Source organism: Manis pentadactyla, chromosome 3 (genome assembly GCF_030020395.1).
Source record: "Manis pentadactyla isolate mManPen7 chromosome 3, mManPen7.hap1, whole genome shotgun sequence".
NCBI lineage: Eukaryota > Metazoa > Chordata > Mammalia > Pholidota > Manidae > Manis > Manis pentadactyla.
The window spans coordinates 102,041,212-102,065,019 of NC_080021.1; the positions used below are offsets into that span (position 1 = coordinate 102,041,212).

General features: G+C 38.8%; 2 protein-coding genes across 4 annotated transcripts in view; one reads left to right on the forward strand and one right to left on the reverse strand.

Annotated features, from left to right (window-relative positions):
* Window positions 1-22,909, reverse strand: part of CDNF (cerebral dopamine neurotrophic factor) — a 49,513-nt gene extending 26,604 nt beyond the window's left edge. For 2 of the 3 annotated variants that reach the window (XM_036908054.2, XM_036908055.2), the window contains exon 1: window positions 22,592-22,909. In XM_036908054.2, the coding sequence (XP_036763949.2) occupies window positions 22,592-22,688 (97 nt within the window). In that variant the 5' untranslated portion in view covers window positions 22,689-22,909. Of the gene's footprint in view, window positions 1-19,184; window positions 19,262-22,591 lie in introns of all 3 variants that reach the window. The other variant, XR_005029356.2, reaches the window with a different exon arrangement.
* A 143-nt stretch (window positions 22,910-23,052) lies between these two features.
* Window positions 23,053-23,808, forward strand: part of HSPA14 (heat shock protein family A (Hsp70) member 14) — a 39,609-nt gene continuing 38,853 nt past the window's right edge. Inside the window, exon 1 of the mRNA XM_036908051.2 lies at window positions 23,053-23,236. Within this exon, the coding sequence (XP_036763946.2) occupies window positions 23,180-23,236 (57 nt within the window). The 5' untranslated portion in view covers window positions 23,053-23,179. The remainder of the gene's footprint in view (window positions 23,237-23,808) is intronic.

The following is a 23,808-nucleotide window of genomic DNA, read 5'->3' on the forward strand; positions in this document are numbered from 1 at the left end:
GGTGGTGCTGGCAAAACTGGACAGCTACATGTAGGAGAATGAAACTGGACCATTGTCTAACCCCATATACAAAAGTAAACTCAAAATGGATCAAAGGCCTGAATGTAAGCCATGAAACCATTAAACTCTTGGAAGAAAACATAGGCAAAAACCTCTTAGACATAAACATGAGTGACCTCTTCTTGAACATATCTCCCCGGGCAAGGAAAACAGCAGCAAAAATGAGTAAGTGGGACTATATTAAGCTGAAAAGCTTCTGTACAGCAAAAGACACCATCAATAGAACAAAAAGGATCCCTACAGTATGGGAGAATATATTTGAAAATGACACATCCGATAAAGGCTTGACGTCCAGAATATATAAAGAGCTCACACGCCTCAACAAACAAAAAACAAATAACCCAATTAAAAAATGGGCAGAGGAACTGAACAGACAGTTCTCCAAAAAAGAAATACAGATGGCCAACAGACACATGAAAAGATGCTCCACATCGCTAATTATCAGAGAAATGCAAATTAAAACTACAATGAGGTATCACCTCACACCAGTAAGGATGGCTGCCATCCAAAAGACAAACAACAACAAATGTTGGTGAGGCTGTGGAGAAAGGGGAACCCTCCTACACTGCTGGTAGGAATGTAAGTTAGTTCAACCATTGTGGAAAGCAGTATGGAGGTACATCAAAATGCTCAAAACAGACTTACCATTTGACCCAGGAATTGCACTCCTAGGAATTTACCCTAAGAATGCAGCAATCAAGTATGAGAAAGATCAGTGCACCCCTATGTTTCTCGCAGCACTATTTACAATAGCCAAGAATGGGAACCAACCTAAATGTCCATCGATAGATGAATGGATAAAGAAGATGTGGTACATATACACAATGGAATACTACTCAGCCATAAGAAAAGGGCAAATCCAATCATTTGCAGCAACATGGATGGAGCTGGAGGGTATTATGCTCAGTGAAACAAGCTAAGCAGAGAAAGAGAAATACCAAATGATTTCACTTATCTGTGGAATATAAGAACAAAGGAAAAACTGAAGGAACAAAACAGCACCAGAATCACAGAACTCAAGAATGGACTAACAGGTACCAAAGGGAAAGGGACTGGGGAGGATGGGTGGGTAGGGAGGGATAAGGGGTGGGGAGAAGTAGGGGGGTATTAAGATTAACATGCATGGGGGTGTAGGAGAAAAGGGAGGGCTGTACAACACAGAGAAGGCAAGTAGTGATTCTACAACATTTTGCTATGCTGATGGACAGTGACTTTAAAGGGGTTTATAGGGGAGACCTGGTATAGGGGAGAGCCTAGTAAACATAATATTCGTCATGTAAGTGTAGATTAGTGATACCAAAAAAAAAAAAAAAAAGGGGGCAGTTCCTGTGTGGTAACCTCCAGTGAGTTCTACACAAGGGTATAAAGGGCATATAAAAGTGTAGGCACAGGGTCTGTTTGCGTCTATACAGAAGATCAAAGCCTAATTGGGCTACCCCGAAAATGAACTAAGATGAAAGAGAACTTCCAACATCAGCACTCTCTGGAAGACTCATGCCAGAAGATGATCATCAAAAAACCCCAACAACGATCCACGCACTGCTACAGCTGTAGATGCACTCATCCCACCAGCTCCTGGACTTGCCATGGGAATGATGAAGGAGATATCTAAGCTGGCCTGTGCATACAGTAAAACAACAAATTTGACTGGATCTATACTGTTGGAACTCAACCAAGAATTAGGAGAAGTGCAAATTGTAGCGCTCCAAAATCTTACAACTACAGACTATTTACTGTTAAAAGAACATAAGGGATGTGAACATTCCCCAGGAATGGGTTGTTTTAATTTGTCTGATTTCTCTCAGACTGTTCAAGTTCAGTTGGACAATATCCACCATATCATCGATAAGTTTTCACAAATGCCTAAGGTGCCTAACTGGTTTTCTTGGTTTCACTGGAGATGGCTGGTAATTACAGATATGCTTTGGTTATGTAACTATACTCCTATTATGTTAATGTGTGCGCACAATTTAAGTAGTAGCTTAAAACCTATACATGCTGAAGTTACTCTACAAGAACATATGTCAAAGAAATAATCAATCTTCCCTTGTTTTCTTCCGCCTGCTTCTTCTATAGATTTTCTTCTTCCTTCCTATTTACAACCCTTAAATAGAATTCGTGCCTCATATCAAATTTACCGAGTATCATAATTCTTCCAAGTGGTAAAGATACCTCAAGACAAATGCTGGGCATAGAAGCTACAGGGCATAAATATGCAAAGAAATAAAAAGCTAACCATTTCAAACAATAAGGCTTCTCTCTCACTTACCAACTTTACATTTCCCTGTATGGCCCCGGAAGATGACTGGTTAGCCAGAGACGGGTAAGATTCCTCAAGGGAGGAACAACCTAAGACAGGCACAGTCGCAGGGGGGTCATCAGGTGAGAAATTGGGGATCAACAGAGGTGAGGCTTAGAACCTCACCCCCCCTGTTCTGAGAGAAATCTTCTGCATACATGGATGTTTTATTGCCCTTGTCTAGCTTGGATTAACACATAGTCTACAGGCAACACACCTGATCATCTACATTTGCTCTCTTACAACACTAAACTATGTTTTCTACCTTTATCTTGTATCTACCTACCACTTCAGCATTTTATTAAAAGTAATAATAATAAAGAGAGAAATGTGGTATCCACATATAAATCAAGTATAAAAACCAAATGAGTATTCATATTTGAACTGACTGTTTAGAGTTCATAATGCATGAGCAAAACCGAAAGTTTCTGTGATGACTGCCCTTGTACTGTTCACTGTGTAACTTATTCATTATGTAAGAATTTGTTCTCCATGTAAGAACTTGTTTGTTATGCCTCAGAAGATTGGAGACTGACGAAAATTAGGCTTGGGGTGGATTAATGATTGTGCATTGAGCATTGACTCCCCTATACAGAATTTTATTGTCGTTAACAACCATTTGATCAGTAAATATGAGAGATGCCCTCACAAAAAAAAAAAAAAAAAAAAAAGGACAGACTTCCAATGGTAAAATAAATAAGTAACCGGGATGTAATGTATAGCATAAGGAATATAGTCAAGATATTGTAACAGCTTGGTAGGGTGATAGCTGGAACCTAGAATTATGTATATAAATGTTTTATCACTGTGTTGTACACTTGAAACTAATGTAATGTAATATTGTGCATCAACTACCCTTCAATAAAAAATAATTATCTAAAAAAAAAAAAAAAAAAAATACCTAGGAATACACCTAACCAAGGAAGTGAAAGACCTATACTCTAAAAATTACAAGACACTCATGAGAGAAATCAAAGAAGATACCAATAAGTGGAAACACATCCTGTGCTCATGGATAGGAATAATTAATATTGTCAAAATGGCCATCCTGCCTAAAGCAATCTATAGATTCAATGCAATTCCTATCAAAATACTAACAGCATTCTTCAACGAACTAGAGAAAATTGTCCTAAAATTCATGTGGAACCATAAAAGACCTCGAATAGCCAAAGCAATCTGAAGAAGGAAGAATAAAGCAGGGAGAATTACACTCCCCAACTTCAAGCTCTACTACAAAGCCACAGTAATCAGGACAATTTGGTACTGACACAAGAACAGACCCATCGACCAATGGAACAGACTAGAGAGCCCTGATATAAACCCAACCATATCTGGTCAGTTAATATATGATAAAGGAGCCATGGACATGCAATGGGGAAATGACAGCCTATTCAACAGTAAGTGTTGTCAAAACTGGACAGCTACATGCAAGAGAATGAAACTGGATTATTGTTTAACCCCATACACAAAAGTAAACTCAAAATGGATTAAAGACATGAATGTAACATTAAAGACAGAAGACAACATAGGCAAACATCTGAATATAAGCATGAGCAACTTCTTCCTGAATCCATCTCCTCCAGCAAGGGAAACAAAAGCAAAAATGAACAAATGGGACTACATCAAACTAAAAAGTTTTTGTACAACAAAGGACATCATCAACAAAACAAAAAGGCACCCTACAGTATGGGAGAATATATTTGTAAATAACATATCCGACAAGGGGTTAACATCCAAAATATATAAAGAACTTACTCACCTCAAAACCCAAAAAGCAAATAACCCGATTAACAAATGGGCAGAGGATATGAAGAGACAGTTCTCCAAAGAAGAAAGTCAGATGGCCAACAGACACATCAGAAGATGCTCCACATCACTAATCATCAGGGACATGCAAATTAAAACCACAATGAGATATCACCTCACACCAGTAAGGATGGCCAGCATCAAAAAGACTAAGAACAACAAATGCTGGCAAGGATGCGGAGAAAGGGGAACCCTCCTACACTGTTGGTGGGAATGTAAGCTAGTTCAACCTTTGTGGAGAGCAATGTGGAGGTTCCTAAAAAAACTAAAAATAGAAATACCATTTGACCCCAGAATCCCACTCCTTGGAATTTACCCAAAGAATACAACTCAGATTCAAAAAGACATATCTACCCCTATGTTTATCGCAGCACTTTTTACAATAGCCTAAATATGGAAACAACCTAAGTGTCCATCTGTAGATGAATGGATAAAGAAGATGTGGTACATATATACAATGGAATACTATTCAGCCACAAGAAAGAAACAAATCCTACCATTTGCAACAACATGGATAGAGCTGGAGGACATTATGCTCAGTGAAATAAGCCAGGTGGAAAAAGAAAAATGCCAAATGATTTCCCTCATTTGTGGAGTATAACAATGAAGTAAAACTGAAGGAACAAAATAGCAGCAGACTCAGAGACTCCAAGAATGAACTAGTGGTTACCAAAGGGGAGGGGGGTGGGAGGGCAGGTGGGGAGGGAGGGAGAAGGGGACTGAGGGGTATTATGTTTAGTACACATGGTGTGGGGGATCATGGGGAGAACAGTGTATCACAGAGAAGGCACATAGTGGATCTCTGGCATCTTGCTGCACTGATGGACAGTGACTGCATTGGGGTATGGGTGGGGACTTGATAATATGGATAAATGTAGTAACCACATTGTTTTTTCATGTGAAACCTTCATAAGAGTATATATCAATCATACCTTAATAAAAAAAAAAGAATGGTTTGGGGCCAGTACCCATTAGCTTAGTATTGGGCCTTGAATAATATGATTTTATTGACTCAAACAATCTTCAGAACCAAGTTCAAACTGAAATGAAAATTTTCCACAAAATGTAACTAATCCTAAAAGAAAATAGAGGTGTCTGTAGGATGTCATGTTTGGTACAGCTTAGTTGAAGGCACAGAGAGAAACATGAATACCAACCCTGAATGAAGCCTCTTGGTCATCTGCATAGGTCTCTGTGTTCCCTCATCATGAGCCTGAAGTGAAACCCTAATTTGAGCAATCATATTCAATCCCAGGGTCCAGAGCCAGTAAAGAGATGGAGCTCAGAAGAGACACAGGCAATAACAACAGCCTCAGTTAACAGTTGCTGGATGCTTACAGGTGTTCTCACTAACTCAGACAAGCCTGAGAACAGAGCTATGAGTATACATAACTATCTTCATTTCATAGATGAAGAAACTGAGCCAAAAAGAGGCCAATTAACTTGCCCAGTAAGTGGTAAGAGGGCGTTAGATCCCAGGTCTGACTCTAGGCCCACACAGTTCTCCATCAGGTGACTCTGCAGTAGGAACAGGCTGCTTCCCAAGTGGGACAAGTGTCTGGATCAAGCAAGCTGAGAAGGAAAAGAGGGCCAGAAGCTTATCCTGAAAAATAGTGGCCCCAATATTAGAAAGAAAATTATAGGGAAACATAGTAAGGAAAAGTGGAGATTGCTTAGGCCCTTGATTCTATTGTTGGTCTTGATTCATAGTATTAAACTAAAACCAGGTAATATGTCTGTCTCTCGAGTCCCAATAAGGTAGTGTCTTATCTATCTGGTAAATGAGGCAAGATCTATAAATCACTGTAATACACAAAGTAGACCCCTAAAGTGGTTTAAGCTATGTTCATTTGATTAAATTAATTTATTCAATAAATAAGTGTTTATTGAGCACTGCCTTTGTATAAAGCACTATAGAAGAGCTGAACTACTGAAGGATGAATTTCAGGAAGAAGGAGACAAAACCCAGAAAAGAAAATCAGGTTGTAAGAAATAATTATAGAAAAACAAAATGGCAAATGTGTGAAAAATCTAAATAAAGATTAACTATGTAAACAATAATAAATGAACATGTAAGGACAAAAATATAAGGTAGAACCCAAATACAAGACAGTCCCAACACACAAGATGGGAAATAAAGAATTCAAGTTAAACTTCATAAGAAGCTTTATTATCTAGGAAGAGGATAGGGAATCATTATTGTTAGGTCATAGTAATTTTTAGCCTAATAAGCATGTTAAAAATGAAGTATAATAACTAAAAATATAAATAGATTACTTCTGGATCAGGATTGGTGCAGGGCATGGGAGAGATTGTTGAAACATTATCAGTCCCCTAGAAGGCAGGAAAGAGAAAGAAAAGAAACAAAGAAAAAGCATAGTTAAGATTTTTTTTAACCCACAAAATTAAGAGAGAGAAATATATCCAAATATATCATGAATTCTATATGTGAAAATACATTAAACTTGCAATCATAAAACAGGACTTTTCATATTAGAACTATTAAAAAAATTCAACAATATGGTGTTTATAAAAGTCACATAAAGGAGGAGCCAAGATGGCGGAGTGAGTAGGACAGCCGAAATCTCCACCCAAAAACATATACATTTTTGAAAATACAACAAATACAACTATTCCTAAAAGGGAGACCAGATGATACAGTACAACAGCCAGGCTACATCTACACCTGCAAGAACCCCATCTCACAAAGGGGGTAAGATACAAGCCATGGCCCAGCGGGACCTGAGCCCAAGCATGCCCCTCACCCCAGCTCCTGGCGGGAGGAGAAGAGTCGGAGCGGGGAGGGAGAAGGAGGGAGAAGGAGCCCAGGACTGCTAAATACCCAGCTCTAGTCATCCGCACCGGAGTGCAGACTTACAGTGCATGGTGTGCTGGATACTAGGGAAACAGAACAGTAAAACCTGCGGCGCCCTGGGACAAAAGAAAAGTGAGTGCTTTTTGAAAGTGTTAAAGGGACAGGGGCCTCACAGCTGGACAGAAGCATCCCAGTGCACTCAGCCCAGCAGCTGGGAAACCCCAGGAACTCCGGGTTCCCTAATGCCAGGGTGGCAGCACAGCTCTGAGGCCCCTCATGGTGATAGACAGCCTTCCACCTGTTTCCCCTCCCAAGTGGCCCCACCATAGCAGAGCAGCGGCCTGAGGCTGGCCACGCCCACAGCAACCACGCAGAGCTACTCCTCAGCGGCCCGGGCAAGAATCAGAGACCCCGTCTGCACACAGCTGTCCAACACAAGCTGCTAGGGGTTGCCGTTCTCCCAGGAAAGTAAAGCCAGGAGCTAATGGAAAGATACTTGGTTCTCCCAGCTGACACATGCACCAAATGCCGACGACTACTTCTGTCACCATGAAAAGGCAGAAGTAGTTGATACAGACCAGACTAACCCAGACATCCTTACCTGAGAGGGAAACTGGGGAGATAGATTTAACCAATCTTCCTGAAAAAGAATTCAAAATAAAGGTCATAACCATGCTGATGGACTTGCAGAGAAACATTCAAGAGCTAAGGAGGGAGAATACAGAAATAAAACAATCTCTGGAAGGACTTAAAAGCAGAATGGACGAGATGCAAGAGACCATTAATGGAATAGAAATCAGAGAACAGGAACGTAGAGAAGCTGACGCAGAGAGAGATAAAAGGATCTCCAGGAATAAGAGAATATTAAGAGAACTGTGTGACCAATCGAAATGGAAGAATATCCACATTATAGAGGTACCAGAAGAAGAAGAAGAGAGAAAAAGGGATAGAAAGTGTCTTTGAAAAAATAATTGCTGTAAACTTCCCCAAACTGGAGGAGGAAATAGCCTCTCAGACCACAGAAGCCCACAGATCTCCCAACACAAGGGACACAAGGAGGACAACCCCATGACATATAATAATTAAAATGGCAAAGATCAAGGACAAGGACAGAGTATTAAAGGCAGCCAGACAGAGACAAAAGATCACCTACAAAGGAAAACCCATCAGGCCATCATCAGATTTCTTAACAAAAACCTTACAGGCCAGAAGAGAATGGCATGGTATAGTTAATGCAATGAAACAGAAGGGCCTTGAACCAAGAATACTGTATCCAGTATGATTATCATTTAAATATGAAGGAGAAAAGAAAAAGTTGAGGGAATTTGCCTCCCACAAACCAACCACCTCTACAGGATATTTTAAAGGGACTGCTCTAGATGGAAGCACTCCTAAGAATAAATAGATGTCACAAGAGAAAACAAAACCACAGCAAAGAAAGCAGACCAAGCAAATACTAACTAAAGGCAAGATATAAAATGAACTATCCACAAAAACAGTCAAAGGAAACTCAAAAGAGTACAGAATAAAACACCTAACATATAAATAATGGAGGAGGAAGAATAAGAATGGAGAGAAATAATCATCAGACTGTGTTTATAGTAGCTTAATATAGTAGCTAACCTTAATAAGAATAACAGGATACACATTCTTCTCAAGTGCACATGTAACATTTTCCAGAATAGACTACATACTAGGCCACAAAAAGAGCCTCAGTAAATTCAAAAAGATTGAAATGTAAAGAATGTAAAGAAGTTACCCTTGAACCTTTGCTAACCATGAATCCAAAGCCTGCAATGGCAATAAGTACATACCTGTCGATAACCACCCTCAATGTAAATGGTCTGAATGCACCAATCAAAAGACATAGAGTCAGTGAATGGATTAAAAAGCAAGACCAGTCTATATGCTGCCTACAAGAGACTCACTTCAAACCCAAAGACATACACAGTCTGAAAGTAAAAGGATGGAAAAAGATATTTCATGCAACTAACATGGAGAAAAAAGCAGGATTGCAGTACTTGTATCAGACAAAATAGATGTCAAAACCAAGAAAGTCACAAGAGACAAAGAAGGACATTACATAATGATAAAGGGGGCCATCCAACAAGAGGATATAACTATTATAAATATATATGCACCCAACATAGGATCGCCTACATATGTGAAACAAATACTAACAGAATTTTAATTCTATTTCTTAGGAAAGAAAATGCAATGCATTCATTTTAGGAGACTTCAACACACCACTCACTCCAAAGAACAGATCAACCAGACAGAAAATAAGTAAAGACACAGAGTCACTGAACAACACACTAGAACAGATGGACCTAACAGACATCTACAGAACTCTACACCCAAAAGCAGCAGGATACACATTCTTCTCAAGTGCACATGGAACATTTTCCAGAATAGACTACATACTAGGCCACAAAAAGAGCCTCAGTAAATTCAAAAAGATTGAAATTGTACCAGTAAACTTCTCAGATCACAAAGGTATGAAACCAGAAATAAATTACACAAATAAAATGAAAAAGCCCACAAACACATGGAGGCTTAATAATATGCTCCTAAATAATCAATGGATCAATGACCAAATAAAAACAGAGATCAAGCAATATATGGACACAAATGACAACAATAATTCAACACCACAAAATCTGTGGGATGCAGTGAAGATCACATTAAGAGGGAAATATATTGCAATGCAAGCCTATCTCAGGAAAGAAGAACAATCTCAAATGAACAGTCTAAACTCACAACTAATGAAACTAGAAAAGGAAGAACAAATGAGGCCCAGAGTCAGCAGAAGGAGGGACATAATAAAGATTAAAGCAGAAATAAAATAAACTTGAGAAGAATAAAACAAAGGAAAGATCAATGAAAGCAGGAGCTAGTTCTTTGAGAAAATTAACAAAATAGATAAACCCCTAGCCAGACTTATCAAGAATAAAAGAGTCTACACACAGAAACAGAATCAGAAATGAGAAAGGAAACTTCACTATGGACACCACAGAAATACAAAGAATTATGAAAGAATACTATGAAAAATTATAATGGTAACAAACAGGATAACCTAGAAGAAATGGACAACTTTCTAGAAAAATACAACCTTACAAGGCTGACCCAGGAAGAAACAGAAAATCTGAACAGACCAATGATGAGCACCGAAATTTAATTGGTAATCGAAAACCTACCTAAGAACAAAACCCTTTGACCAGATGAATTTTATCAAACATTTAGTGAAGACCTAATACCCATCCTCCTTAAAGTTTTCCAAAAAGTATAAGAGGAGGGAACACTCTCAAACTCATTCTACAAGGCCAACACCCACTCTAATACCAAAACCAGGCAAAGACACCACAATAAAAGAAAATTGCAGACCAATGTCCCTGATGAACATAGATGTAAAAGTACTCAACAAAATATTAGCAAACCGAATTCAAAACTACATCAAAAAGATCATCCATCATGATCAAGCAGGATTTATTCCAGGGATGCAAGGATGGTACAACATTCAAAAATCCATCAACATCATCCACCACATCAACAAAAAGAAGGACAAAAACCACATGATCATCTCCATAGATGCTGAAAAAATATTTGACAAAATTCAGCATCCATTCATGATAAGAACTCTCAACAAAATGGGTATAGAGGGCAAGTACCTCAACATAATAAAGTCTATATATGACAAACCCACAGCCAACATTACACTTAATAGTGAGAAGCTGAGAGCTTTTCCTTTAAGATTGCGAACAAGGATGCCCACTCTCTCCACTTTTATTCAACATAGTTCTAGAGGTACTAGCCACGGTAATCAAACAAAACAAAGAAATAAAAGGCATCCAGATTGGCAAGGAAGAAGTCAAACTGTCCCTGTTTGCAGGTGACATGATATTGTACATAAAAAACTCTAAAGAATCCACTCCAAAACTACTGGATCTAATACCAAAATTCAGCAAAGTTGCGGGACACAAAATCAATACACAGAAATCTGTTGCATTCCTATACACCAATGATGAACTAGCAGAGAGAGAAATCAGGACAACAATTCCATTCACAATTGCATCAAAAAGAATAAAATACCTAGGAATAAACCTAACCAAGGAAGTGAAAGACCTATACCCTGAAAACTACAAGACACACCTAAGAGAAATTAAAGAGGATGCTAACAAATGGAACTTCACCCCATCCTCATGTATAGGAAGAATTAATATTTTCAAAATGGCCATCCTGCCTAAAGCAATCTACAGATTCAATGCAATCTCTATCAAAATACAAACAGCATTATTCAATGAACTAGAGCAAATAGTTCTAAAATTCATGTGGAATGACAAAAGACCCCAAATAGCCAAAGCAATCCTGAGAAGGAAGAATAAAGCAAGGGGAATTATACTCCCCAACTTCAAGCTCTACTACAAAGCCACAGTAATCAAGACAATTTGGTACTTGTACCAGAACAGACCCATAGGCCAGTGGAACAGACTAGAGAGCCCAGATATAAACCAAAGTATATATGGTCAATTAATAAATTGATAAAGGAGCCAGGGACATACAATGGGGAAATGACAGCCTCTTCAACAACTGATGTTGGCAAAACTGGACAGCTACATGTAAGAGAATGAAACTGGATTATTGTCTAACCCCATACACAAAAGTAAACTCAGAATGGATCAAAGACCTGAATGTAAGTCATGAAACCATATAACTCTTAGGAAAAACCATAAGCAAAAATATCTTGGATATAAACATGAGCAATTTCTTCATGAACATATCTCCTTGGGTAAGGGAAACAAAAGCAAAAGTGAACAAGTGGGACTATATCAAACTAAAAAGCCTCTGTACAGCAAAGGACACCATCAGTAGAACAAAAAGACATCCTACTGTATGGGAGAATATATTCATAAATGACATATCTGATAAGGGGTTAACATCCAAATTATATAAAGAGCTCATGCACCTCAACAAACAAAAAGCAAATAAGCCAATTAAAAAATGGGCAGAGGAGCTGAACAGACACTTCTCCAAAGAAGAAATTCAGATGGCTAACAGGCACATGAAAAGATGCTCCACATTGCTAATCATCAGAGAAATGCAAATTAAAACCACAATGAGATATCATCTCTTACCAATAAGGATGGCCACCACCCAAAAGACAAGCAACAACAAATGTTGGCAAGGATGTGGAGAAAGGGAACCCTTCTACACTGCTGATGGGAATGTAAATTAATTCAACCATTGTGGAAAGCAATATGGAGGTTCCTCAAAAAACTCAAAATAGAAATACCATTTGATCCAGGAATTCCACTCCTAAGAATTTACCCTAAGAATGCAGCAGCCCAGTTTGAAAAAGACATATGCACCCCTATGTTTATTGCAGCACTATTTACCATAGCCAAGAAATGGAAGCAACCTAAGTGTCCAGCAGTAGATGAATGGATAAAGATGATGTGGTACATATACACGATGGAATAGTATTCAGCCATAAGAAGAAAACAAATCCTATCATTTGCAACCACATGGATGGAGCTAGAGGGTATAATGCTCAGTGAAATAAGGCAGGCAGAGAAAGGCAAGCATGAAATGATTTCACTCATCTGTGGAGTATAAGAACAAAGCAAAAACGAAAGGGACAAAACAGCAGCAGACTCACAGAACCCAACAATGGACTAACAGTTACCAAAGGGAAAGGGACTGGGGAGGATGGGTGGAAGGAAGGGACAAGGGGGAAAAGGAGCATTACGATTAGCAGACATAATGTAGTGGCGGGGGGACACGGGAAAGGCAGTATATACAGAAAAGAGAAGTAGTGATTCTATAGCATCTTACTGGGCTGATGGACAGTGACTGTAATGGGGTATGTGGTGGGGACTTGATGATGGGGGAAGTCTAGTGACCATAATGTTGTTCAAGTAATTGTAGATTAACGATAGCAATATTAAAAAAATAAAATAAATTTTAAAAAAAAGAATAGGGGGGAAAAAAGAAGATACCAAAACACAGATAATACTTCTGATTATATCAAAATTAAGTAGTTTCATGATGCAAAAGAAATCATAAATATAAGATAAGAAAAGCCACTGCCTGAAGGAACATATTTACAACGTATATCTGATAAAGGATTAATATCCAGAAGTCATGAAAAATCACTATGGTCATACCTGTAAGTCCAGTTATTAGTAATGTTCACAACCTCCCTGTAATCTCAATTGCAACATCCCATTGTCTGACCATTGTCTCCTACCTCCAGTTCAACAATTTTTTGATCCCACCAGGTCATACAGTCCATTGACTCTTCCACCTTTCACCATACTTCTTTACTGTTCGCTCCCTGCATACAGATTCAATTCCCTTGCATCAATCTTGCGTTTGTATTCATCCAGCACAATTCTACCCCTAGCTACAACTTAACTCTCCACCCACCTTATACCTATACCCACTGAACATGATTGGAGGAAATAACATAGTCATGCTCACTGGTCTCACTGTAAATTCATGATCACTAATTTCAAGTGAGCCATCAGGGATGCCTGACAGTTCTACTATATTGACCTTACACTATACCCAGCTCCCAAGATGACTATTGCACAACTGCTCTCTCCTCAAACCTTGTCTAACATCTCCACCCCATCCTCACTCCTACCTGATGTTCCCACTTCCTATTTCTCTAAGAGAAAGAAAAGCAACAAGAGACAACTCTCATCTGCTTCTGCCACATCTACCACACCTATGCCTGCATATTCTTCTTCCTTAATTCTATGAACAAACTATGACAACCCTTCGTTTGCCTAAGATCTCATCAGCTCCCTGCTCCTGCACTTATGGCCTCTGTCTCTCCTGTTTCATTACTGTCAGCCTGCAATATCCTGTTACTTCTCACATTTTATAAACAACAAACACCTCTATCCTCACCACATCCCCCCAACACCAAATATCAACCCATTTCTCCACACTGCTTTAAGAAAAACACTCTAAAATAATTTTTATACTTGTAGTTTCAAATTCTCTTCTGCCCCTGCCCCAACCTTGTTTAAAGTCAATGAATTATAGATTTGCTGTGAAAAACAGTGTCCCTTGCCTCCTTTCCCCATATCCCCCAAACTCAAAGCTTTTGCCTTCCATTCTTTTAGCTGACTCCTTTGGAATTTAATAACATGTTTATTTGAATTTTAAGAACATGTTTGTGTGGTTAATTCTTGAACTTTATTTCAGTTTTTATTATAATTTTCAGTCTATGGAACATGAATATTTAGCTCTTTTCCCCAAACCTCCCTCTCATAAAAAGAATTTAGCTAGATGTTTTTATGTAGGCTTATAATCTTTGTCTTTTAACTTGAATATTTAGTACTTTTACATTTAATATAACTACTAAAGCTATCCAGATATAAGTCTCCTGCCCTATCTTGTATTTATTTGTGTTATCTCTTTTGTGTTTCATTCTCACCTTTCTTGCCTTTTGTGTATTGATTTATTTATTAATTCATATTTTTCCCTGTACTAGTTTGGTATTGGTACTATGTAATCATGTTCCTATTTTCATAATTAGTTCTTCTACTAGTTTGTAGTTAATGCTTTATAAGTATAAATATAATATTACCTAATCTATCAGTAAACTAGAATGACTAATCTAGCAATGTCTCAGTGTATCAATGGCTCAAGTTAATCAATAGCTTTACCTTTCTCTCAGGCAATACAAAGACCTCAGAACATTTGAAATACATTTACCTCTCCTGATTTATGCTATTATTATCAATTATTTTAATTGTATTTTAGTTGTGTTTTCTAATTATTAGGCATCATTACTTTGTTATGTGCACTTAAGATGTACCTATTTTATTATTTTATTTGCACATTATTCCTTCACAAATCTCATATTTCTCATCCAGAAGTCACTTTTGCCTAAAGAGATTCTTTAATTTAAAAAAATTTTTTAATTCTTTTCATTTTAAAATTCCATTTTTATTTTTATTTTCAAAATACCTTTTTTTTCATCCTTATTCTTTTACTGGCAATTGATTTGAGCACATTGAAGATACCATTTCACCTGCTTCAGTCTTCCATTATTTTTATTGAGAATTTAGTTGTTAATCTAATTGTCATTGATTTTTTTTTCTCCAGCATATCTAATGTTTTTTAGTCTTTGATGTTCTGTAGTTTCACTGTGATACTTAGGTGTGGATTTCTTTTTATCTATTATTGGACCTCTTGAATTTGTGGATTAGTGCCTTTTATCAGTTCTGGCAAATTCCCAGGTAGTATCTCTTCAAACATTGTTTCAGCACCATTCTCTTTTTTTCTTTTCTTCCAGAACTCCAATTAAACATATATTGGATTTTCTCATTCTATTCTCTATGTCCCTTAATCTCTTTTCCTTATTTTCTCTTCTTTTGTTGTTCTGTGATACATTATATGTGATTCTTCTAACCTATCTTCCAATTCAGTAGTACTCATATCGTACTTCTTGGTCCAATAGCATAAGCATTACCTGGGAGTTTGTTAGAACTAAAGAACTCTGGCCCCATACTAGGTCAACTTTAATGTGCTTACAAATTACCTAGAGATTTATTAAAATTCTGTTTCTGATTTGTAGGTCTGGAGTGGGACCCAGGATTCTGCATTTGCAACAGGCTACCAGGACATGCCCAGGCTGATGGAATGAGGCCCTCACTTTGAGAAGTAAGATTCTAGTTCACTCAGACCATCAACAGCTCTGTATATTCTCCTATTAAATCCATTCATTGAATTTTTTATTTTGATTTTTTTCTTATTTCTAGAAGTTCTCTCTAGTTCTTTTTCAAATTTGCTAGGTCATTTTGTACAGTTTCCTATTTTCTGCAGATATTTTCAAGCTTCTCTTTTATAGATTTCAACACACTAAACATAATTGTTTTATAGTCTGATAATTCCAACATGTAAAGTTTTCATGAGTGTGTTTCTATAGGTTCTTGCTCATGATGCCTTGTTTCTTTGTGTGCTTGCTAATTTTGTACTGAATAATATTCATAGTCCTTGAAATATATTTCCAGAAATTATTGAGGTCTTAGATGAAAGGTGCTTTATTTCCATAACTGATTTGCGTTTTTATTTATTAGGCCTAAGGGCTACTAGCCAGGCACTGCTTTAAACTAAATTGATAGTTTGATGTTTTTCAGACCCCTGATTTGAATTTTAACTGCAAATCCAAGTGAGGGAGATCTTGTGGTAAAATATATAATTTCTTAGAGATGTTTTTCTTCCTTCCTTCTGTCCAGGTCAGCATCAAGGAAATTTTGCTTATAGTCCTCTATGGGTAAGGATGGGTTAGGTTTATTGCTTGTTCAAATGTACTGTAAGGTAGCAACCCTTTGAGAATCTCAGATTAACAGGTAAGAGTCTTGTAGTAGACAGACTTTCCACTTAAAGAACAAGTTTTGGGCTTTGACGTCTTTCCCCCTGACACCAAAGATCATCTTTACTCTGACTGGCTGATGTCCTTAGGGAAAAATGACTGTAAGATCAGTTTACCTGTCAGGATTGCTTCTTCCCCTTCAGTTTTGCCCTAGTAACTCTTTTTATCTTGTCATCTACTAACTCTCTTTATCTTCTTTCATGCTATTTTTTCTCCTGCTTTGTTAGTATTTCTTGGCCAGAGACTGGTAAAATCTAACACACTAAATTTAAAAAATTTTAACTAGCATGAGTCTTTTAAATGAAACTCAGGTCATGCTACTTCATTTGCTCCAAACCTTCCTGTGGTTTTCCAGATCACTCAAAGTAAACTCCAAAGTCTTCACCATGTCCTGCAAGGCCTGGCTGACCTGACTCTCCACAATTTCTCAGACCTCAGTCATCTCTCCCATTTAAACCACTGCTCTGTCCCAAGCTACACAACTAGATTATGTATAAAATATGTATTTTTTTCCTGAATAAAAAACTCCTGCATATCCATAAGAAAAACACAGTCCAATAGAAAAAGTTACATTGAAAATGAACATAACCTATCACACAGCAATTCTTATTTTGTGACTGAGAGAAATCACCACATATGTGCTCAAGGAGACATGTTTAAGAATATTCAGAGCAGCATTGTTTACAATTATGAAAAAGTGGGAAAAACCAAACTGAACTTCACAGGGCAAATAGATACATAAACTGTATTTGATTTATTAAATGGAATTCTATAGATTTAAAAAGAATGAACTATATTGGTAGTTGTCAATGTCCATAAATGCCCAAATACAATGCTGAGTAAAAAAAAATGCAAATGAATATGTATAGTATATAATTTATATACATCTAATATCACAAAAAATTATATAGATTATTTGTGGATATACACATTTCTAGTAAAAGTTCTTTAAAAAATGGATGAGAAGCACATGTTTACTTCAGAATAGATATTTCCCCTGAAAATGGTAGGAAGGATAAGAGAAAAGAGTTGGACTTAGCTAAAACTAATATTTTTGTTTTTAAAGAGAATGGAAGCAAATACAACAAAATATTAACATTTAAACTAGATGCTAGGTATGTATTAAATAAATATTTTTCTGTATGTTTGAAATATTTCCTAAATATTCTAAAAACTCACCATGATATCTTTATCAAAAAAATCCCCAACATGCTCATTAAAATATTTGCTAATATTAGTGAAATTGAATTAAAATTTTAAAAGTAAGATCATAGATCTATTAAGCAGTTATTAGTCAGTGCCCAAAAGGAGAAAATAGTATTTTAAAAATATAATAATGCCAACTGCAGGAAATGAGCTACAACTTTTCCAAAAAGATAATGATAAACATTTAAAATCAGGTTAGTGAAATTATTAATGCTACTTCATTTTTCCAATATTATTTTTAATATTGCTTTAAATGAATTAGTTCCCAATGCTACACTCAGAAAGCAGTGGAGGCAATGAGTCATTGTTTGGGCTCTCAAGCCAGACTTTCTGCATCCAAATTCTGGCTTTACTACTTACTAGCAGTGTGATTTTGAGCCTTTCACTGTTGAATCATCTGCCATTCCTCTGAAGGTCATCAGTCTTTTTTCTCTGGCTGTGTTTAAGATTTTCTCATTTCTCCTTTTGTGTTTTGCAGTTTCCTTGTGTTGTGATAGATGTGGAACTAATTTTGTGAACACTGGTTGGAATATATTGGACTTCCAAATCTGTGGACTGATGACTTTCATCAGTTTGAAAAATGAGCTTTCATGTTTTTGGCTCTACCCAGATCCTTTTCCCTCTCCTTCTGGAATTCTAAAATTATTCTGTAGAATTCTAGTTATATCTGGTTACAAAAATTAACATATGTTAGAATTTTTATCCTCATTATACCTTTATTCTCTGTTTCATTATTTTTATTCTCTTACTCCCTCAGTGATTTCTTGGCTGAGTCTAATTTGCTGTAATTACATTAATTTCCATTTGTAAACATCTATTTGGTTCATTTCCAAATATCATTGGACATTTTTAATAGTCACCTGCCCTTCATATTTTCAATCCCTTCCTTTACTTCTTTAAACATAATAAACATGTTTTATATTCTGTGCCCAGTAATTCCAATACCTGAAACCTCCTCAGGTATGCTTCTTCTGTCTCTTGTCTCAACTGGCTGTCACTTATGGTGCCCTTCTTCCCCACAGGTTTGTGACTTTTCTGAATGTGAGCTTTATTTTTTAGAATTTTAATCATGGGAATTATTTACAGACTGGGTTTCAGGTGGATTCTATAGGTAAGACCAACATTTGCTGATGCCTGCTTGAAATCCCTTTAAACTAAACTCTCAGTTTGAGATGTTTCAGACCATCCAGGTTGACTACATCTGGGCTTCAATGCATATGTGGGCTAGCTTGTGATTATGAATTATCTGGGGACATTTTTGTTTTCTCTTTTACTCAGTAAAAAGTTCAACAACTACAATTCCATTAATCTCTAATGATGGTGGTGATGTTGTGGTCATTTCCAGGTCACCTTTTAAAATGAAGGTTTAGCTCTTTCAGTTTCCACATTAATTGGGAGATCTAGCATTACACTCCTAACTTGGGAAGGTCCTGGGCTTTGTTTTTTGTTCTCTTTATTTTACCAAAACCATGAAAATCTAAATTCAGATCTTCTGAGTACCAAATGCTCTCAAGGCAATTTCCAGGTTCTCTTGACAATTCACCCTGTTTTTGGCCTATGTGTATGCCTTACCAACTTACACTTACATTTTTATGTTTTTATTTTACCCTGTGTTTTTAGTTGTTTTCCTTGCAGGACTGGTCAGGTCATCTTTCAGAGCTTGAAGTCATATTTGCTCCTGATACTATTAATAGGAAAAGAACACTAAATATATCAGCCATTCATATTTTTAACAAATATTTATTGGCAATTAATAAGTGCCAGACAGTGTTTCAGGTTGTTGGAAAAACGAAGTCCTTATCCTCAAGAATTCTAGTGAGTAATATTCTAGTAAATAAAAGTATCCTGTGGCATGAATAAAAATAATCATGGCAAAGGGAATAGAAGGTGACAATATAATATTATTCTAAGTGGGGTGATAGTCAGGGAAGACCTCTTGGATAAAGTAGTATTTGAGCAGAGACCTTAAGGAAGTGAGAGAATAAGTGAAGTGATATGCTTGGGCAAGAACTCTCTAGGCTGCGTTTAAAGAGTTCAAAGTACAGTTTCTAGTGCAGGAGTATCCTCAGTGGGTCCACAGTAAGGAGGCCAGTGTGGTGAAAGTGGAATGAGCAAGAAGGAAAACAGAAAATGAGGTCACACAGGCTGTAGCATGCCAGATCATCTAAGGCTTCAAGGCCCTGGTAAGGACTTGGGTCCCACTTTGAGAAGGGAAGTCAGTAAAGGTTTTGACTAGAGCAGTGAGGTGGGCTGACATTATTTTTAAATTATGCCTCTGGGGTTCTGTGGAGAATAAACTGCAGGGGAAAGAGAATGGAAGCAGGGAGACCAGTTGGGAGGTTCTTAAATTAGCTGCATATCTAGGACCAGGGTGGTAGCACTGGAGGTGATGGGAAATGGTTGGATTTTGGACATATTCTGAAGAAAGAGCCAAAAGAATTTGCCGATGGATTGAATGTGGCATTGGCAGCAGAACAGAAAGAGAGAAAGAGAGAGAAGTCAAGGATGACTCCAAGGATTCTGGCCTGAGAAACTGGAGAGTGGAGTTGCCATTTGATGAACTGGGAAGACTGCAGGAGAAGCAAGTTTGTGGAGGCAAGCAGGAATTCAGTCTTGACAGTAAAGTCTGAGAGTCTTCTAGGTGTCTGTGATGATTAATTTTATGTGTCCACTTGGAAGATGTCTTGAATGAGATTAACATTTAGGTCAGTCAACTCTGGGTAAAGTAGATTGCCCTCCATAATATGGATAAGCCTCATCCAATCAGATGAAGTTCTGAATAGAACAAAAGGGACTGGCCTGAGAGGCAAGAGGAAATCCTCCACCAGACTACCTGCAGACCTCAACTGCACCATTGGCTCTCCTGGGTCTCCAGCCTGCCAGCTCACACTGCAGATTCTGGATTTCTCAGCCTCCATAAGCAGATGAGCTAATTCCTGATAATAAACCTATCTACCTATCTATCCTATTGGTTCTGTTTCTCTGGAAAGCCCTAATGTAATATAAAACCAAAAAACAGTGACAAGCAGCTGGATATGTAAGTCTGGAGTTCAGGGGTGAGTTCTAAGCTGAGCACATAAATTTGTAAGTCATCAACACTAAATTGTATTTGTGGGATGAGACCAGAGAATAAAGAGAGATGGAGAAGAGATATGGTCCCAGGTCTCAATCTTGTTAAACTTCATTATTTAGAAATTGGAAAAGAACCAGAAAAACACTGAAAAGATCTGCCAGTAAGGTAGGGTGAGAACAAAGAGTAAGTGTACCACAGAAGACAAGAGGGTGTTGAAAAGGAGGAACTAGCTGATCAGCTGTTAAATGCTACTAACAGAATGTAAAAAATGAGACATTTGCAATGTATTTTGCTAAGATTAATTAGCAAATACGCCAATGTGCAAAGGAGACACCTGCTATAATGATCAATGTTACACGTCAGCAGAAACTACCATTAAAGTCTCCCAGTGACCTCTAATACTCACCTTCCTGCCAAAGAAACCAGTGTTCCAATGCTTCGTAGTGCTTACTCTGTTCCCACAATACCCCTTCATATGATTTGTGTACCTCAATTGTTGCTCTGCCAGTGTATTACTTAGATAATGAGAGCTGGGGATTCTAAGCTCACTTTTAAAGATAATACTTTAACTTGAAAGCTCCATAAATTTATGTACTCATCTTAGAACTCACCTCTGAACTCCAGATCTAGAATCCAATTCTTGTTCTAAAACTAGTGTCTCCTGTGCTGTGATTCTACAACTTCTTTATCTAATAAATGGATATATACACCCAGGTTAGTAAAACATTCAAGTTAATAATCACAATACGCTGCAATAAATTCAGGAAAGACAGAATACGTTTCATATTTAATTAATCCAGAGGCTCTGGCTCTTTTGAAATGTTTTTAGGTGGAAGCTCCAGAAGTTAAATTACTGATGACTAACTAGATCAATTGTTTATGCCTCACAAATCTGCTTTAAATATTTAGGACACAGCTATAAAAGGTCTTTAAACAAAATGATAACTTACTGCACAAATATCTATTATTTATATAAGTTAAAAATAACATCATGTAGATATTTTACATTTCTGGATAAGTTTAATTATTGTTGGGCTGACAGGAAACTGGACTCCAATTCTTAACATTTTATTTAATTATGATACAGAGGACACTCATTCAACATATACTGTGAACCTACAATTTCCTGTAGGCAATAGGAAGTAGGGATAGATTTGCAAGCTCACAAAAGGATGAGGAGATTATACATGTAAACTATTATTTTCAAGAATGAAACATGGAGGGAAGGGTTACTGTAATCCAGGAGGAAGGGGCTAGCACAGCTAGTTATCTTCTTTGATCTTAACAGCTTCCTGAAGTAGCTATTATCACGCTGATTTTGCATGACCCAGATATGGGGCCTCCGAGCCTGAAGGGTTGGTGGTACCTAGACCCGCGTATTCTGACAGCAAGTCCACAGCTGAGATTCTGTGAACGGAAGGGTAGTCATGCCTTGGCACTCCTCTTCGTAAGGAGTTAATGTACTTCTTTGTAAATCAACTTTTCGCAGGAAAATCCTAATAAATGTTAGCTATGTCCTCTGATTCAAGTCGCTTCAACTCAAAGACAACTTGTTCTATTTTCCTTTTGGGACTCAAACAAATTCGAATTTGAAAGACATCTGCCGTCCGAGGAGAGGTAAGTCTCGCTGGCCAGGGCGACATAATCTGTTTGGCTCCAGGGCCATCTGAATTTCGTTGCGTTTACACAACGCCTCATCCAAATCCAAACCCACTGACTGCTGCAGTTTAATAGTCTCAGCAAGACTAGGACGCGGTCTAAACGTGTCACTGGGCCTGCACTTTCGCCCAAGCTTGGGCCAAGGCGACGAAAAACGAGGGAAAGGGCCCGCAGTTCCTGAGTGAAATGTTATTTATAGCCAGGACCGGGCAAGTCAAAGCCGACGACAGCTGCGCTGCAGCGCGGTGCCACCGCCATGCAAGCAGGTTGCAAACGGCTCACCTTCACAGTCGGCCCCCAGACCGTGCGCCGACCTCGGGTTAGAGACCCAGAGCCCGGGGCAAAAGGCCATCAGTGCGGCTGGGCCCGCGCACCACATGCTGAGCCAGGAGCTCCAAGCGCCTCGCCACCTGCGTCCACCAACAGCTGCGCTCCTATCGCTAGGGGTGGCTCCAAGACCCTGGACAGACGAGCTAACGGTTCGGAAAGAATCTGCCAGGAGTTGCTAGCACAAGTGACGCAACTCAACCTTGAGTTTCCATTGGCTCCCACGAAAAGGGCATTATAAGGAGGCGGGGCGAAAGAGCCCCTACCCTGCCTTCCTCTTCTGGCGCGTGCGCACTATCGCACACGCCGTGCACCTCCAGCGGGGTTAGGTGAGGAGCACTAAACCTATTCGTCGACTGCTTGAGGAAAGGCGGGACCTTCACGCTGATTGGCGGCAACGCGGGAAGCCGCGGCGGATGGACGGGACGCAGTGGGCGGACGGGAACGTGAAGTATCCGCGGTGCCTGATGGGGCTGTTCCAAGGCCCGAAGCGGCTGTTGCTGGGGAGCCGCACGTTAGTGCAGTCGCCGTCGCTACCGCCTCATGGCGGCCATCGGAGTTCACCTGGGCTGTACATCAGCCTGTGTGGCCGTCTATAAGGTGAGGGACTCGGGAGGAGCTGGGCTACTGGCTAATGGCCACCCGGTTGTCTGGTCACCTGCGGGGATGTGAACTGTGTCGCTTGTTTAGGAACATCGCGCGGAGGAGCGCTAGTTACTGCAGGAAGTTTCTAGGCGAAGGTTTGGGCGGATATGGCCTCGTCTCCCGCGGCTCCTTCGGTAAGCCCGCCGCACGGCCGCGCGGGCTTCGGGGACGTCAGGGCCGCAGGAGAGTCTCAGGGACGTTCTGGGCAGCGGGGGCCGGGAGGGTGTCAGGGACTACGTGGCCTCAGGAGGCTGGGAGGTGGGGCTTGAAAGTCTGGGACCTGGACGTTTCCGAACGTTTGCCAGGAAAGGGCGGGTGGCGGCGATCTGGAACTAGAGCAGTGGGTCCCGCGAAGCATATAAAGCGAATTGATGGTGCGTGCTGTACTGACTCTTAGCCTTTTTGGAAATAAGAGAGCTTGACTAGGAGTTGTGGGGAGACAGAAGGAACAATAATAGTAAACTCCCCTGATACTAGTCTCTCGTTTAAATGTCAAATAATTTGTAAGGAAAAAAAGAGATTAGTGC